This window comes from Dipodomys ordii, unplaced genomic scaffold (genome assembly GCF_000151885.1).
Source record: "Dipodomys ordii isolate 6190 unplaced genomic scaffold, Dord_2.0 Scaffold207, whole genome shotgun sequence".
NCBI classification, from domain to species: Eukaryota; Metazoa; Chordata; class Mammalia; order Rodentia; family Heteromyidae; genus Dipodomys; species Dipodomys ordii.
The window spans coordinates 630,405-649,048 of NW_012267423.1; the positions used below are offsets into that span (position 1 = coordinate 630,405).

Sequence of the window (18,644 nt, forward strand, 5' to 3'; positions counted from 1 at the left end):
ATGTAAGATTTATTATAATATGTAGACAATTTTGGAACTATTTTCCTGAGTATACTTTCTCAGTGGATGGGAGCAAGAACCCATATATATTCCTAATTAACCATAATGATTAGTTCTTTTGTATCTGTAATTTTGCCACTTTGATTTATTCTTAAAAGCAAAATGCTTGTTGTTTGTGTATTTCTTGTAGCTTCTTCTGTAGTTATGTTTATAAAGGTGGCTTGTGTTCTTCAGTACACTGATTACACTGATATTTATAATTGTTATACCTTCAGTATCAACAGGAACTTCTATTGTTATAAATTTCTTGTCATGTTTAATATTTTGACTTGAAGTCTTCAGTCTGATAGTGAGATTATAATCCTATTTTTAATTTTAATTTACTTTTATTTATTTCTATTTGTTTGGCATATGTTTGCCCAACCCTCTAAGTTTTGCATTTTCTGAATAACTTTATTCAATGTGTATTTTTTTTTACCCTTGGTAAAAATTCTTTCCTATTTCCTGTCTTCTGCCATTAAATACATGTTTGAAGCCAGAGAATGAGAACAATCTAAAATTGATAAAGAGGAGCGAGACAGTATTTGTTCTATAGAAATAGGCAAACACGAAAGCACATAGAAAAGCGGAATAGCTTTTCTTTTCTTTTTCTCTTCTTCCTAGAAGTGAGCCTTTACAATACAATATAGTTTTATTGTTTTCAAAAAGTAAAAGCCACCGCAAGCAAGATCATGTATACCTATTCTGCAGGTGTAAATATACTTTAAAATGAATTTTGACCCAAATTGTTTTGATGGATGCATATTTTGTCTCATTTCAGGATACGAAAATATTTACTAACATGCTAGAGTTCGATGATCACTGGTCTTAGTATATCCTTCCAATCTGCATTTTAATAAAAGGCACTAGATATACTATCCTGCGATTTGAACTCAGGGACCAATTTTTAGTAGAACAGGTGCTCCACTATTTGAGCTTCACCTCTTGTCTCAAATAAACTTTTTTTTTTTTTTGTCAGTCATGGGGCCTGAACTCTGATCCCGGGCGCTGTCCCTCAGCTCTTTAGCTCAAGGCTAGCACTCTACCACTTGAGCCATATCACCACTTCTGGCCTTTTCTGCTTATGTGGTGTTAAGGAATAGAACTCAGGGCCTCAATGCATACAAGGCAATCACTCTGCCACTGAGCCACCTTCCCAGCTTTCAAATGAACTATTTTTTAATAGCTAGGATTTGATTTTTAAAAAATGGGTAATTATTTCCTTAATCTTCCCTTCCAATATGAACCACATGTTTGGCTGCAGAGATGCTGTGTTCAGCTACAAAGTGCACCTCTTCCACCACCCCTGAGCCCCTGGTTCAGTCCTAAAAGCAATTATGCCATGTTACCATGTTAACTTCCCCAAACCAGAGAAGTTCTGAATCCCCAAACCCATATATCCTCAAAGCTTTTGGATGAACGATGAATCTGCATTTAACAAAATAGTACTGAAAAGCAAAGCCATTCACATGTTTCCTATGAGGCTTTACATTAATGCTCTTTTTTTTAAATAAGTTTTTTATTGCAAAAGAATACTGTACAGAAGAGGGGTTACAGTTACATGAGCAAGGTAATGAGTACATTTCTAATAAAGCATTGTTGTCTCTTCCTTTGTTTTTCCCCTACCATCCCTCTTTTGTAAAGGAGAAGCTGGAAGTCTGATAACATATAAAAAAGTGGAAGGATGTAGACCCTGTAGTCCAAAATTCTTTGAGAATTTATCATTACTAAATTATTAGGAAAATAATAAAAGATTAATGCTATGTGTCTACAACAGGTGATACATATGGATAAAACTAGACAGCCTCCAATGAATTTTTTGGAGGACTGTAGAATTATACAAACTTGGGAATAGCAGATTACCACTATACAAGCTTAAACTGGTATGATGTGGTAACATCCATTTACATTGAAAGATATCCTTGATATTTTGTCAAGGAGACATATCAGGTTTAAAAATTAATATGCATCATCAGATGCAATTTCTTTATAAGTTATTTGCATTAACATAGAAAATAATGGAAATACATTCACCAAAATGGTAATGTCTAGATGGTAGAACTGTAACTAATTCTGATTTCCTTTTGATTACTATGATTCTTTTTCTATACTAGCATGTCTAACTATTATATTAATGACACTGCTAAATATTACTGTACTATTTAAGCATGTCAATATCATGTCTTACTTTTGAAATTATATATATATGAAATTGCTATCTATCAAAAGAAATATTACATTCTTCATCTTTATTAAAGTTATTTAGAAGAGGCTTAGTGTGGCTATTTGCTGGGATTTCACTCCTGTAATCCTAGCTAACAGGAGGCTGAGATCCAGAGGATTGCAGTTTGAAGCCAGCCTGGAAAGAAAAATCTGGAAAACTCAACCTCTATAACAAATAGCACAAAACTAGGCCAGAGGTGTGTGACTCAAGTGGTAGAGCACCACTTGAGCAAGCAAGCCCAGCAAGCGTGAGGTTTTTAAATCCAAACTCTAGTAGTGGCAAATATACAAAAATATAAAGGTTGGGTGTGTCCAAAAATAGTATCAAGAAGCAAAGCATAGCTTTCAAATGACGTCTTCATGCCAATAGTACAATTTATAGTATTGTTGACGTTTTCAGTGTGTTTGCGTATTAAAATTAACCATGGAAAATTGGAGACATGAACCATATTGTTAAGGAAATCATGCTTAGAATTTCAGACTTTAAAATATGCCCAGTGAGTATAAACTGGCAGCATTCAAATTCTGACCCACATGGAGTAAACAGCACGCTAACCAGCTCCAATGGTAGAGGATCAATTGGGAATTTATACTGTCTTTGTTTCAGTCATCTGAAACAATTTGCAATCCTCAGAAATATATTTTGAAAATGTGGTTTTTATCCTGAAATGCTCCTTTAGCAACACAAATAAGTAAGAGGGCCGTATGCACTTTTGGGAAAGCAATTTGCCTTCTGGGTTGCACAGAATGGTGATAACGTGATGATAAGCCGTCCTACTGCTTGGCGTGGGTAAAATAGCTAGACCCAGCAGTCGATCTGCAGAGGAGACAGCTCGGCGTCTTAACTGCCAATTTTCAAATCACTGCTTCTTCCACTGCCTACAAGATGCATCTGAAATTTGGTGCTAACTCGGAATGTTTTATTCTGCCTTGGTAGACCGTTTCTGCAATCCATGAACAATTAAATTATATTACTTTTTATGAGGAAATTGTGATATCTGTGCTTTATTTACTGAAAGAAATAACTCTTTTTATTTTGCAGAGCTTCCGTATGGCTGGGAAAAAATCGATGATCCCATATATGGCACTTATTATGTCGAGTAAGTCTCTAAGTGTGACATCCACTTGTTATTAAGATGTCATGAAATTGTGTTAGTATTTCATTCATTGAGCATGTGTGGCTAATGGCCCCTTTAATTCACTTTTCCTCCTACTTCGAAGTATCCACAGAGACTCCAGCCGGACTAGCTAGCAGTTTCTCAATTCTCCAGCTGGCTGATTTGTCATTCCTTCCCTTTCTAAACACCAACTGGAAAAGTGGGTTTCACACTGTCCTTTAAATGAGTAATAATTAAAGAAGCTGAAGTGAATACCTTTCATTTTACAATCAAAATGTTAGGGGCTGATTGCTTGTGCAAAAGAGAAATTCCATTAAAACAGATTTCAAAGTCAATTAAATGAATCAGTCACACTTTCCAGTTGAATGATAAAATAAAATTCAGACGTTTTTCTCTTTTAAGGATTTCATTTCAAATCAATAGTGTTCTTTCAGTAGATTGGATTTCATTCTATTACTTATTGGAAGAAGAATTGCATTAATATATCTTACAGTATGAACTACCCACATCTATGCATTCTTTAGAGTACAGAACAAGGAATGAACTATATATGCATATATTTATTAGGAAAATAAAATATTATTCATAATTTTACAAAGTGGAATGTGAATTGGGTGCTGGTGGTTCACTCATGTAATCCTAGTTACTTAGGAGGATGAGATCTGAGAATTGTAGTTCAAAACCAGCCTGGACAGAAAAGTCCTTGAGACTCTTATCTTCCATTAACCGGCAGAGAGCTCTATGTAGAACTGTCACTCAAGTCTTAGAGCATGAGCCTTGAACAAAAAATAGCCAAAGTGTGAGGGTGTAGGTTCAAGTCTCCATACTAGCACCAAAAAAAAAAGTTTAAAATGATTTATTTTTTACAGAACTATCTTTTCTGATAAAGAATGTTTTACTATCATCTACTGTGTTTCTATAGTTATTTGGCAAAATAACAAAGCCTACATATTCCTATGGGAAACACATTATCCAAAGAATGCTATATTGTAAAATTAATGGCTTTTACCTCATTTGTCAAGATTTAACTCTGCTCTAAATACATTCTGTTTAAGAGTAATAATATAGATGGTTAGGGGTTATAGATTAGAGGCTATTTTTTCTTTCTTTCTTTTTTTTATTGTGAAAATACCATACAGAGGGGTTACAGTTACAAGGGCAAGATAATGAGTACATTTCTTATCAAGCATTGTTGCCTTCTCCTTTGTTTCCCCTCCCCATCTCTATCTCCCCTATTCCCCTCCCCCCCACCAAAGTTGTAAAGTTCATTTTTCCACATAACGATTTGTTCATCCCATTTTTTATTAAACTTTTTGCAACAATATCTAAACAGCTATTGACTTGTATTAGATGTCAAGCTCTTCTCTGCAGTGAAAATGTACAGTTCAGTTAGACCTACATACTCCCCACCCTTGAGCATCTCCTGCATGAGCAATCCTTTGACCTCCTGTGATCCTTTGACCTAATGCTTTCATTTGGGGACGCATCAATTTTGCTCCCACAGTCCATCATTTCCAGATTCATTGTCAAGGTGACCTTGGCTCATTTGCCATATGCAACCTTCCAGCATATCACCTAGTCCTTCTTGTGAGGTGCATACTCCATAGGTACAAAAGATAAATATACAGATGTATCTCTAATTGCAAACATGAAGGAGAAGCAACTCTAAGGAGTTATAAATTCTTTGAGTCCCACTAAATTTCTAATCTATTAGGACCCCTGAATTTTAATTGATATAAATAAATTATGAGTATTATAAATACGAATTTTAATCATAATGTACTCGTAATTCCCAAATAAATTTAACAGTAAATGCAATACATTCTTTCACCTTGAAGTGCTGGGGATCAAGCCCAGGGCGTTATACATGCCAGATAAACAATCCACCACTGAGCATGCCCCCACCTCTTCTTGCTTAACTGAATCACTTAATCACCTGTCTTATGCCTAAATCTAAGACACTGAGCCTAAGATAATTGTATAAGACATTTCTGTACAAGAAAATAGAAGTGAGGTCTGTGGCATACCGGATGTCCTCTTCATACATGGCCTCTCAGAATAATTGAATAAAAGCCTTTCCCTTCATCCAGATGCTGGCAAACTCCATAAAGATTCAAATGTTTTAGGCAGCCACAAGGCCTCTACTCAGCTCTATCTTTATAGTTTGAAATACGCCATGGGCAATACTTATCTGCATGGATAAGGCTAGTTTCTAAGAAGCCTTGTTTAGAAAAGCAGGCAGCTGACCAAATTTTGTCTGCAAGTCACACTGCTGATCCCTGTCCCGATGTAATTCTTCACATTGTCATTTCATATCCTCAGCTCCTTTCTTTTTTTAATTTCATTTAATTTCATTTTTTAAAATTTCATTTCAAGGTGATATACAGAAAGTTAGAGTTACATATGTAAGTTAGTGAGTACATTTATTGTCAAACATGTTACCCCCTCCCTCAGCTTCTTTCAAACTGAATTCCAAAGAAGCAGAAACTTTATTTAACTCAAACCTGTTTTCTCTGCACCCACACAACAGAAAATCTGAGTTCTTCTTGCTTCCGTCTTCAAGGACCTGCTCAATCATTAATTATTGAATGGCACATTGACTAGCACCCTAAAAGTACATTGTGTTTTTTATATTTGTATGTTGAATCATTGTCTTTGTATTTGTTTAAAATATACTTCTTTTTACACTTCTCCCCTTCATTTTTTAGGTAGCATAATCATTGTCAGAACAATTTTCAGAATTCAGTCATGTTCGTGTAATTAGATCAGAAGAATATGTCTCATCGTTGTAGATTCGAGTGATTGTGAGGCCATATATGCAAATTATTGAGAGTCAAAATAGTTTAACTCCTTTCTAGTTGTCTCTACTAATATCAATAATTAGATGTCTGAGCATAAGAGGTTGAGCAGAACAGTGAGATAAACACACTTATAACTCGATAATACAGATAAAATGTCAAGTAAAATCCTATCCCAGTATTACTCAGAAACATTTTTGATAAATTGTCAATGGAATTGATACTTGATTTATTCTATATAATGCATGCATCAATTTAATGAATAGCTCCACTAGAGCAAAGACAATTTGTCAAATATTTTAGTAAAAATATACCTGTTGACCTAGTTTGTTTCAGCTGTGCATGTCATATTCATTGTACCTATTATCTATTGGTTCTTTTTACCTGTTATCTATTGGTTCTGAATAGTAATTTTGTTTACAGAAGTTATATAAGTACAAGTATAATCATGTATCATTATTTTTAGTCTGTAGGCTGTTTGTTGGAGATAAAGGCTTCTTAATATTTTTCTGATGCATTTGGTTGGGTTTCAACTTTTTTTCCCTATTTTCTAATAGATTGTTATACAGAAAAGATAGATTTCTGATCTAAGTTAAGTAAGTATACCAACTTTTCTATCAAAAACATAAGCTACAAACTTCCTACCATAAGCTGTTAGGCATATCATCTTAAGAAGTCATATTTAAGATTTTAATATTACTAATTAATTTTAGCTGGGTGCTAATAGGTCACTCTTATGCTAGCTATGATGGAAACTGAGAGCAGAAGGACCATCATTTAAGGACAGCCTGAACAAAAACTTTGTGAGACCCTATCTTAAACTTAACTAGCAGTTACCAGGACTGGAGGCATCACTGACATGGTAGAGTTCCAGTCTAGCAAGGTACTAAGTTCAAACCCCAATGCCACCATTTCATTTAAAAAGCAGGTCTATCTTTATTTTATCTCTGCAGTCCAGAAAACATTGATTCACCAATGTTACTTGTGACAATAGTGACTTCTCTGTAAAACTGTCATTTTTATGTTTAATTACATACCCACTTATTCAATTAGAGATATCAGTAACAAACTATAAAAAGCATTCTACATTTCTTAGCAGTAGCAAAAGCAACAGCAACAACAAAACCCTTTCAATGTATGGACACCGCAGGGCCACTTAAGCAGTTAACCACTCTCCAACAGACAGAGCCCTCAGAGCAGAGTAAAACCAGTGCTGTGCTTCAGACTCCTCAACCAGACATTTTCCTATCAGCCACACACAGGCAGATATGAATTCAAGTCATCAGTAGCAGAAGAGGTTGTTTACATAGCTGGAAACTGAGCAGATCTTGACCACAACAACTGACTTTATCTACTGTGCATCTATACTGTCCCCTCCAATTTCACCTTTCAATTGCAGGGATAATACATTCAAAACCAGAAAATATTATCATCATCATCATCATCAACCTCTACATACCCAAATAGTTGATATTTATTGATTGTTTAGTATGTATCATGGGTTAGGTTGAATATTCACTTGTCTTTGGGACATATAGTATCCTCTACAGTGACAATAAAGTAAATCATCTTAAATTCACAGATGAGGAAATTCATGCTGCCCACACTGCCCTAGCAAATGAGCTGGCCTAAGTACATGACCACAAGGTCCAGGCCCTCCACCGCAAAGGCACTAGGCAATGCAGTTGGGAGCAAGACCTGAAAGCAGAGACATTCTAATTGTGTGGCCCTTAGCAAGAGGACCTGAGCACCCTTCTGGAGCAGCTGATGCATCTCTACATAACCACACTGCTCTGTATTTTATAGGACCTCAAACCCCATTCATCATCCTTTTTTTTTTTCATTTCCTGTGAGAGCCAGTCATATAGAGTGAGGTTTACTTTATGTAGCAGCAGAACCAATTCAGTCCAATTTTTCTTGACAGACACCAAATCCGTGCTTGGGTAGCACTTACCAGTGTATTAAGAAGTCCGAAAGCTACTAACTGGAAATGTAACTGTCACCGTTCTTAAAGAAAGGGAAAAAATTAATGCAAAAATGTGCAAAATGTAGAGTTGAACAGCTGTGACTTTTGTACAAATGTGGCTTTTCTCTTCTCTTTTGTGAAATTATGTCTGCTGGGGTACATTTTGCTTTCAATGGCAGCTACACAATTTGCTTAACTAGCTAGCCCAGAAGACAATCTCCTAGGACAGCCTTCATGCTAAGCTGCCTCTTCTGGAACCGAAAGAGAAGTACAGTGTAAAACTATAGTCACAACCATAGTGGAGACTGGCAGATGTGATTTTCATGTAAGGGTTTTACAAGGTTTTTCACGTGGTATCACACAGCTGCTACTATAAAACATGACTGTATGAGACTGTAGGAAGTATGGAAAATGCTGCATAATATCTTCAATGTAATATTTAGTGGCAAAAGCAAAATTGCATTCATTTCCTGGCTAATGGTAAGATCTGTGATGATGTAGCAAGTTGGAAAGTGGTTAGAGAGAATTTTATCTCACATCCTGTCATAAGATTGGTTCTTCTTTCTTTCATGCCATTGAGTAGGTTGTTGTTTTTTTTTTAATTTTCAAAGAAATACAAACTTTCCTAACTTACGAACTTTTTTTGTGGTTGCACACATGCAAAACATCTCCAATTAGAACTACTTGTAAGAAGCCAGGTATGGTGTTACATACCTATAATTGCAGCTACTAAAGAGTCAGAGGTAGGAGGATCACAGTCATGGATGACATAACCAAAAGTGTGATACCCTGTAAAAAAAAAAAAAAAAAAAAAAAACTATAGCACAAAAGGCTGTGATTTGGCTCAAATAGTAGGGTGCTTACCTAGAAAGTGACAAGGCTCGGAGTTCAGACTCCAATAATACCAATCAATAAATAAACAAACATAAGAATACCCTTTTAAAATTTTTATTTTATTGTAAAGATGCTGTACAGAGGGGTTACAGTTACATGAGCAAGGCAGTGAGTACATTTCTTGTCGAGCATTGTTACCCCTCCCTGGCTGTTCTCCCACTATCCCTTCCCTCCCCCACCTCTCCCACATATACTAAAATTGGAACAATACAGAGGAGAAGACTAGCAGGGCCCCTGCACAAGAATACCCTTTTAAAACTAGCTCTTTAGTTCTATGCTGCAATTTAATTTTTCAAATGATGGAAGTTTCACTCCTTAAAAACCAGAATACTAGTCTGTGTTTTTAAACAGCACAGAGAAATCCTCTCTTCAACTGAAGCTTGTATCTAACAGGAGATGGTAGTGAGTTACTCTGTGAATTTCTGTCTGACAAGAGTTCTATAGCTCACAGGCAGCATTTGGAAATATCAATTACTATTACTTAGTGAACTCAGCTGTGAGATCTTGGGGAGGCAGGTTATGGAGCAAGAAGAGGGGAAGGAAGCAAAAGAGGAGAAAACACTGGAATGGTGGGGAGAAGAGGAATGTTTTTCTTGTGCTTACTGCACGCCAATAATAATTCTAAGTGCCTTACACATTTCTAAATGAGGAACCCCTGTGGAGTTTGTATTAAAGAGAATCTTTAAAGAAGGAATTCCATTCTAGAACTAAGAAGCTGAGAAGCATGGCACTGGTGGCTCACATCTGTAATCCTAGCTACTCAGGAGGCTGAGATCTGAGGATAGGATTCAAAGCAAGCTTGGGCAGGCAGGAAAGTCTGTGAGACACTTACCTCCAATTAATCACAAGAAAAGCTGGAAGTGGTGCTGTAGCTCAAATATAGAGTGCAAACCTTTAGTAAAAGGAGCTTAAGGACAGTGCTCAGACCCAGAGTTCAAGGCCCAGGACCAGCAAAAGAAGAAGAAGAAGGAGGAGGAGGAGGAGGAGGAGGAGCTGAAGTACAAATATTTTTACAAGTACTAAATTATAGAGATAGAGTTGCAACCAGATATGAATAGGCAGCTTCAGATTATTACAAATTTGTATTTAATACCTAAGTCCAGTTTACAGTCAGTATTCAACAAAGGTTTTTTTTAGTCTTGTATTTCTCAGTACGTCTTTTTGTCATTACTTAGTCTTTCAGCTTTTTCATGATTACAGTGTACTCTAAAGAGTAAATAATTCTAAGGCCAACTTTGACTTGGAGAGAAATATGTAGTGTAATCTCCTGTCTAGAATGTAGCACCCTAACTAAGGATAGTGTTCATTAAGAATCATTGAGAATTTCATACACCATTGCATTGGGATGAAGGATAGAAGGATTGTAAGATGGTTTGTGTGACTGTTCAAGGTTCCAGGGTAATTGGTAAGGAGGTATATTGCCATGATCATGATGACATGTGTCATCATTATAGCTAGGATATGCACTCTGTGATAACAGTAGTGTAGCATTAGGTAAGTGCTGTTTCAGGCTTTTAATGTATTGCTGCCTTCATTACCCCAGATGACAACTAGCACATTTACAAATAAGGAAAACAGATCTCTGGGGAGGAGCTCATTCTGTCCAGAAAGGCCAAAGCTATGCCTACACCATGTGGAACAACACAGGCTTCTCAAAGTCAGCAGTGATTGCATGATGTAAGCTTGTTATACTGTGCAAGGTATTTTCCTGACTGAACAAACCAATACACTTCAGTTTAGAGTTGAACAAAGGGGCAAGGATAGGAGACAAAGAGGACAATGTGGAATGGAGAGAAAAGAGGAGAAAGAGCCTTAACTAAAACTATAATCCTTCCTTTCTTCCTTCTCTCTTTTCCATCCTTCCTTCCTTTTCTTCTTCCATCCCTTTCTCCCTCCTTTCCTTTCTATCTCTCTCCCTCCTTCCCTTCTTTTTCACTAGCTACTTACTTACCTTTTTACTTCCCTCCAGCTGAATCATGCCAATTTTATTTCAACCTAAAGAAAACTCCTGGGACAGGAACCCCTAAAATACCCACAGTAAACTGGCGAGGATCTCATAATCCCATACACCTTGTTTATGCTCCATCGGCATTTCTGACCATATATAGTTGAGCCCACGTCCATCTTCTGCACTGCCCGCTTTTGTTGTGTAAATCTCAGCTGGCTATTGATTTACTTTCCTAATACTTCCTTTCAGCAGCAGATCAATTGAAAGGCTTATGTTTCCCTTGCAAGCCAGAGTCCCTCAAACATATTTATGCCATGATCTTTTAAAACAAAATGAAATCTCCTATCCGATCTCAGAGCCATTTCCATCCCATCATACTTGCAAGCCAGTCATCGACCCCTATGTGAACTTGGTGATCACCTTTTATGCTATGAGATCTCCATCGCCTACTTGTTCTCACATGGTCAGCATTTGCTCTTTGTCTTGTCCCCCTCCCCCACTCCAAGCATATTTTGAACTGAGGAGAAGAAAATTTGATTCTGTAATTAAATACAATTTTGTTAGCAAGTGTTTGATATCACAAGCTACTTAACAAAACATCTGATTCCAAATAACGAATGTTTTGGGCATCCAGAGGCTTAAATAGTTTAAACTGCAGAAAGGCTTCATCAATAACAATGAATTGTTTTCCTTGATGTCAGAGTTACACAACAAATGGAATTTTCCACAAATACTATTCCTAATTCTAATAAATTGGGTTTCATTATGAACTCACTAGTAAAAAGCAAAGAAATTCTCTTATGAGAATATGTTTATAAACAAAGATGATTAGAAAATAACTACTTTTTTGTGTTTTTTTCTTTTTTGTTTTTGTTCATTTGTTTGTCTTTAAGAATTTTAATGGGAGTAATAAGTTAAATCAAACCCTGGTTTAAACACTTGTAGAGAGAGTAAGCACAGAAAAACAGCACCCTATCAATGTGCCCACACTAAAGGTATCTAGACAGGGAAAACTGCTGAGGGCAGTAGTGTGTTATACAAAATTTCCCAGCTCTTGTCACCCCTGGGTTGGGATTGGCCACCATTGAAGACATCCTTATGTTGTGCAAATGGCTTTGGGAAGGAAGACTGGGAGTAGATTTGGAAGCTGCTGCCCCAGGAAGCTGCAGGCCACCTATGGTTTGGATTAGGAAGTGGTACTCCTATATACAGAGGTGTAAGAGGCCCACAGGGAGCACTGTCCCTTCCCTAACCTAGGTAGTGACACCAGAAAGATGCCACCAGCATCTTTCTCTGAACAATACTAAATGGCCTCTCACCAAGGCACTGTTACATAATAATTCTATTATTTCTGTAAAACAGCTCTTCTAGCTCACTAACTCTCCCCTCTCCACATTCACAGAACTAAGTTTCTTGTGCATGAACTGAAGGTTGTCTTGGGCTAACAGTCTGTATGTATCATGACCTACTTTGGAGTCATTTCTTAGAGATTAAGTTCTAAAGTTAGCCCATGAAATGAAAATTGCACGTCGTCAAGTGTATCCTCAAATTCCACAGGATTTTCTTCAATAGTGTTAGAGACTCACATGCTGAAAAAACAACACCTGTTTTTTTCTTTTTCCTTTGATGTTGGAAACACGCTTTTTGTGGAATTGAAGTTCTTGGCTAGTATTTGGGTCTCTTAGATCTCTAATAGATATGTAACTGGAATGGTGTTGTATGTAGAGAGAGGCCAACATTGTCAGGGCTTAAGGGACTTAGTAAAACCAAAGTAGCAGCAGATAGATGTCGTGTCTAGAGCAAGCTATAATTGAATAAAACAGATGCTGGTTTCACCCCTGCTACGTAAAGCATAATAACATCCACCCCACATGAAATCTATAATTTATCTCTCCCTTAATATGCCAATAATGTTTTTCAAAACTCCTTGTATGTGTCATAGTTCATGACGTTGGAAATTGTCTTTTTGCATCTATGGTTTGAATTTACAGGTTAGTACCAAGTTACATTTCACCTCCCTGGCTTTTGCCTAGTAAATGAGAGGTTTAAATTACTTGATTGCTAAGGCCTCTTGGAGTTCAAGAAATATTCACTGCACCTTGTGTTAACATGGATAAGCTTGTCCATTTTCCTGTATTAATCCTTATTATTTTCTCATTATGGCTACTGATCAAAGAATATTTAAAACTCGAAAGCTGTTTGCTTTTACTTTCTACTTTTTTGCTACATAGTCACATGCTACTATTCCTTTCCTTTAATGATTATTAACAATCCCATCATAAAAGCATCATAGAATGAAGACCTCTCCAAATTGCGAGGTTGTTATAATAGAATCTTTCTGTCAGGCCATGAGTTGAAGGGCACAAAGGGCACAAAGATGAGGAATGCATTTATAAACAAAAAGTCAGAGTTAAAACCATATTCATACTTATTAGAGAAGAATTTTTTTAAATTTTTATTGTAAATATACTATACAGAGGGTTACAGTTACATGTACACTTCCTATTGAGCATTGTTACCCCCTCCATTGTTTTCCCCCTACTATCCCTTCCCTCCCTACCTTCCCCGAGGTTCTTTTTTTTTTTAATTGTAATTAAGTGATTACATAATTTCCCAAATTTCACAGTATTGTGGAATAATGATGCTCATTTAAAGTCACAAGCTCATTCTAAATTTCCTGGAGCAAATTGTCTATCACGGTCTATAACATATAACAGTGTACACATATACACCATACATGTGATCAGCAGCATGGGGATATTTAGTAGTGGTTCGACCAAATGAGTGGAAGTTCTTTGTTTCTTAAGTCCTGTTAATTTTGTTGTATCACCTAACATTTTGGATTTAACATCCACTTATCAGGGAGACCATGTACGGTTTGCAGAGAAGAATATTTTGAAGGGAACATTATTTTCCATTTTAACAATAAAATGTAGCATTGTTAAATATTATCTATAGGTTGTGATTAACAGATAACTATATATTTAACTAGATAAAATCATACTACAAGAGACTTATCTCATGGTATAATAAAGAAGGATAAATTATAAATATTTATCATAAAATTTTATGTTCAAATGGACCTCAGAATTGTTAAGAAAAAAATTCTGGGGACTGGGAAGGTGGCTCAGTAGTAGAGCACTTGCCTTGCATGCATGAAGCCCTGGGTTCGATTCCCCAGCACCACATAAGCAAAAAGAAAAAAGCTGGACGTGGCGCTGTGGCTCAAGTTGTAGAGCGCTAGCCTTGATCCGAATCATTGAGGTACAGTGCCCAGGCCCAGAGTTCAGGCCCTACGACTGGACCCAAAAAATAAAAAATTCTGTTATGGGATTGTAAATACTAAAGGCTAAAGAATGGCTCTTACTGTGATAAAACAGTAGTTCACTAAATTTTGCATAGATTTAGTATAGAAACAGTTAATTCAATGTTTGATTTCTGAAAGTTTTTAAAGCACTACTTGTTGGTATTGCCTCACAATCAAAGAACTCCATTCTAGTTTCCTTTAAGGAAATACATATAGAGGTTGACAAGTTCTCTCCAATATATTCTTACTTTGTTTTCTCCAGATTTAGTGAGGCATATCCAGACACTAAATATATTTCAGATAGACTAAACGATAGGATTTTTTTTTCCTGTAGCATTGCTTAGTAATGTAGTTTGTGCATGGACTTCTATAGTAGTTATATCTTTAATGGACTCCTTCTTTGTAACTATTAGGCAATCCAGAGAAAAATAGTAAAGTTGGTAATAGTAGTAGTAGTTGTTGTCATCGTCGTTATAGTCATAACCATTGTTAAGGACAGGACCTTGCTATGTCCCCAGGCTGGACTCAAACGTTTCATCCTTTTGCCTTCGCCTCCTGAGTGCTGAGTTTGCAGGACTGCAATACTGCCCTGAGCTAGTAGTTAGCATTTGGAAGCATTTGGTATGTGTAGGGAATCTTGTAAGACTTATTTAATCATGATTATCATTCTTTCTGAGAAACACTGTAATATCTATTTATAAACAGAGGACTGGAAACTCTTTTTTTATAGAAATGTACCATTTTATTACAAAGAGTCACAAAAATGAAAATAGTATCTCAAAAAGGAAGCCAGACTACCAACAGTCCATAATTAAGTTAGACTTAACTGCAGCCCCAAAGTATTCCAAATATACAAAAATCAGCTGAAGGTTACAACTTTAAATATTTTCATGTGTTTTACTTGTTTGTTTCTCTGAACAGTTCTATGAAGTGCACTTGTAATCCAAAGCTTTAGGGATATCTCTAAAAGGTGGCAAGTGGTATTCTTCAGAGAAAACCTAATGATGCCTTACTCGATGGTTTATTCTTAAAAAGGAGAGTGAACTATGAGCCAGTGACTCATTCCTATAATCCTTGTATTTGGGAGATTGAGATATGAGGCTTGTGGTTCAAAGTCAGCCCATGTAGGAAAATCCCTAAGACTTATATCTACAATTAATCACCAGAAGTAGAGCTGTGGTTCAAGTGCTGGTACATTGGCCTTGAGCAAAAAGAGCTCAGGGACACTGCAAATAATAACTAAGACTCTTAATCTGCTTCCACTTGGGTGAGACACAGGAAGTAAGCAAGATTGAGGATGGTGCTGTGGTTCTCCTGCATCTTCATCATTCCTCACAGCCCAGGGCCTACTGGTGCATGTAGCACATGTGGATGGGATGTCCGCCTCTCTATACATGGGAATGTTAGGAAGAGTTCTCATCAGTCCTCAAGCCTCCGCCTCTGTGCAAAGAATTACTGTGCAAAGAATCCTGTGCTGAGAATGTGACATGTCCTCCTCATTGGGTCAACAGACCTCACCAAAACTGAACATTTAGCTGGGCACTGGTGGCTCACACCTATAATCCTAGCTACTCAGAAGGCTGAGATCTGAGGATCGAAGTTCAAAGCCAGCCAGGGCAGAAATGTCTGTGAGATTCTATTTCCAATAAACTACCAGAAAACCAGAAGTGGTGCTGTGACTCAAGTGGTAGAGCACTAGCCTTGAGCTGAAGAGTGGAGGAACAGTGCCCAGGCCCAAAGTCCAAGCCCCACAACCAACCAAAAAAAAAAAAGAACTCTTTTAAAGACATAGTCAGCTCAGTTATTGTTGTCTACCCACAGTCCTCACATACAATGTACATCTTATTCAGAAAAGGACATGGCAGAATAACTTTATATTAGCATTGCCAGAGATATGATCCATACTCAACTTCTACAGTTGATAAGAACAAAGTTCAGGAAATTAATGCTATGGCAAACTAGGAAAGGACTCAGAAGAGAACCTTCAGATTTGTGAAAAATGTCACCACCATTCCTACTCATTACCAAGCAGTATTCATGTTCTCTGATATATATATATATATATATGCCATGGTTATCTCAATAGATAGAGAAAAAGCATTTGACAAGATCCAACACCCCTTAATGATGAAAGCTCTGGAAAAATTAGGAATCCAGGGAACATTCCTCAATACAATAAAGGCTGTATGTGACAAACCTACAGCCAACATTATACTCAATGGTGAAAAACTAAAGCCATTTCCTCTTAACTCAGGAATGAGACAAGGTTGTCCACTCTCTTCACTTCTCTTCAATCTAGTATTAGAATGCCTAGCTACAGCAATAAGACAAGATGCAAACAAAAGGGGATCCTAATAGGGAAAGATGAAGTAAAACTCTCCCTCTTTGCAGATGACATGATCTTGTATTTAAAGAATCCCACAGACTCCACTCCCAAATTACTCAAGCTGATTCAAAACTTTGGCAAAGTAGCAGGGTGAAAGCGTGGCTGAAACTAGGAAAGCAACCCCATTTTTAATAGCCCCACAAAAACTAAAATACCTAGGAATTAACTTAACCAAAGAAGTGAAGGACCACTATAAGGAAAAATTTAAAAACCTGAAAAAGGAAACCAAAACAGAACTTAGAAAGTGGCAAAACCTCCCATGCTCCTGGATTGGAAAGATCAACATCATGACAATGGCAATACTTCCCAAGGCTATCTACAAATTCAGTGTGATACCTATCAATATTCCAACCTCATTCTTCAAGGAAATAGAAGAGGCAATCCAAAACTTCATATGGAACAATAAAAGACCCCAAATAGCAAAAACAATCCTCAACAGGATGAACAGTGCTGGAGGAATATCAATACCAAATTTCAAACTCTACTACAAAGCCATAGTAATCAAAACAGCTTGTTACTGGCACAAGTACAGACCTCAGGACAAATGGAATAAGATTGAAAACCCAGAAATGAACCCACGGACCTATATCCATCTAATCTTCGAAAAGGGAGCTAAAAAAATAGAATGGAAGAAAAATAGCCTCTTCAGTAAATGGTGCTAGCAAAATTGGTTAACTACTTGTAGAAAACTAAAGCTAGATCCTTATATATCACCCTGCACCAGAATCAACTCCAAATGGATCAAAGACCTCGAAGTTAAAACAGACACTCTGAAAACATTACAGGATGGAATAGGAGAAACCCTATTTCAGCACAGGCTGAAATTTTCTTAATAGAGACCCAGAAACACAACAAACCAAAGAAAGGTTGGACAAATGGGATTTCATGAAATTGCAGAGCTTCTGCATGGCAAAGAACATAGATAGCAAGATCAATAGAAAGCCCACAGATTGGTAGAAGATCTTCACTAGCCAAACAACGGACAAGGGTCTCTTATCTAAAATATACCTGGAACTCAAAAAATTAAATCCCCCAATAACAAATCCTCAAAGAAACAACTGCCCAATAAATAAGTGGGTTAAACAAATGTTCACAAATAAGACCACACTAAAGCTATCAGCACAACTATGTTTATTGCAGCCTTATTTACCATTGCTAAGATATGGAACCAACCCAGATGTGCCTCTGAGTTGAATGAATGGATCAAGAAAATGTGGCATATATACACACTGGAATTCTATGCCTCCATCCCATTTGTTAAGAAATGGAAAGACTTGGAAAAAATTGTATTAAATGAAGTAAGCCAGGCCCAAAGAAACACAGGTCCCATGGCTTCCCTTATTTGCAATAACTAGTATATGTCTGAGTCAAGCAGAAAAGGTCAGATAAGTTGATGTTAGGGAAATGAATCCTAAGATATGTATTCAAATGTTTTTTTTCTTTCATACAATTATTTCTAACACATTTATAAGATTATTTCTTTGTTGCTTTGGATGTCCCTCCCCCACGGTATAACCCCTGCTTTCACTGTATTTGATGTTGGTATACTTTGTGGAGGGGAGGGGAAAAACAAATCGTTTAAATAGGGATACAGATGGACCCATTGCAACAATGAGACATACAAGTCATTATGTCAAAAACAAACTTTACAACCTTGTGGGGGGAGGGGAGAAGGGTTAGGGGGAGGAGCCAGGGGAGGATGGGATGTGAAGGGGAAACAAAGGAGGAGGCTACAATGCTTGATAAGAAATGTACTCATAAAAAAAAAAAAGAAATGTACTCATTATCTTGGTCGCTCTGTACGGTATTTTCACAATAAAAGAAAAAAGAAAAAAAAAGAAGTGGGCTAAAGACTTAAAGAGAAACTTCTCTGAAGAGGAGGGAAGGATGGCCATTAGACACATGAAGAAATGCTCAACCTCTCTAGCCATAAAAGAAATGCAAATCAAAACAACATTGAGATAC

At 36.8% G+C, this 18,644-nt stretch overlaps 1 protein-coding gene across 1 annotated transcript in view; it reads left to right on the top strand.

Annotated features, from left to right (window-relative positions):
• The window catches only part of Magi2 (membrane associated guanylate kinase, WW and PDZ domain containing 2), a gene marked incomplete at its 3' end in the record, with an annotated part of 913,285 nt that overhangs the window by 611,312 nt on the left and 283,329 nt on the right, over window positions 1-18,644 (top strand). The window contains exon 8 of the mRNA XM_013035261.1: window positions 3,305-3,362. Within this exon, the coding sequence (XP_012890715.1) occupies window positions 3,305-3,362 (58 nt within the window). The remainder of the gene's footprint in view (window positions 1-3,304; window positions 3,363-18,644) is intronic.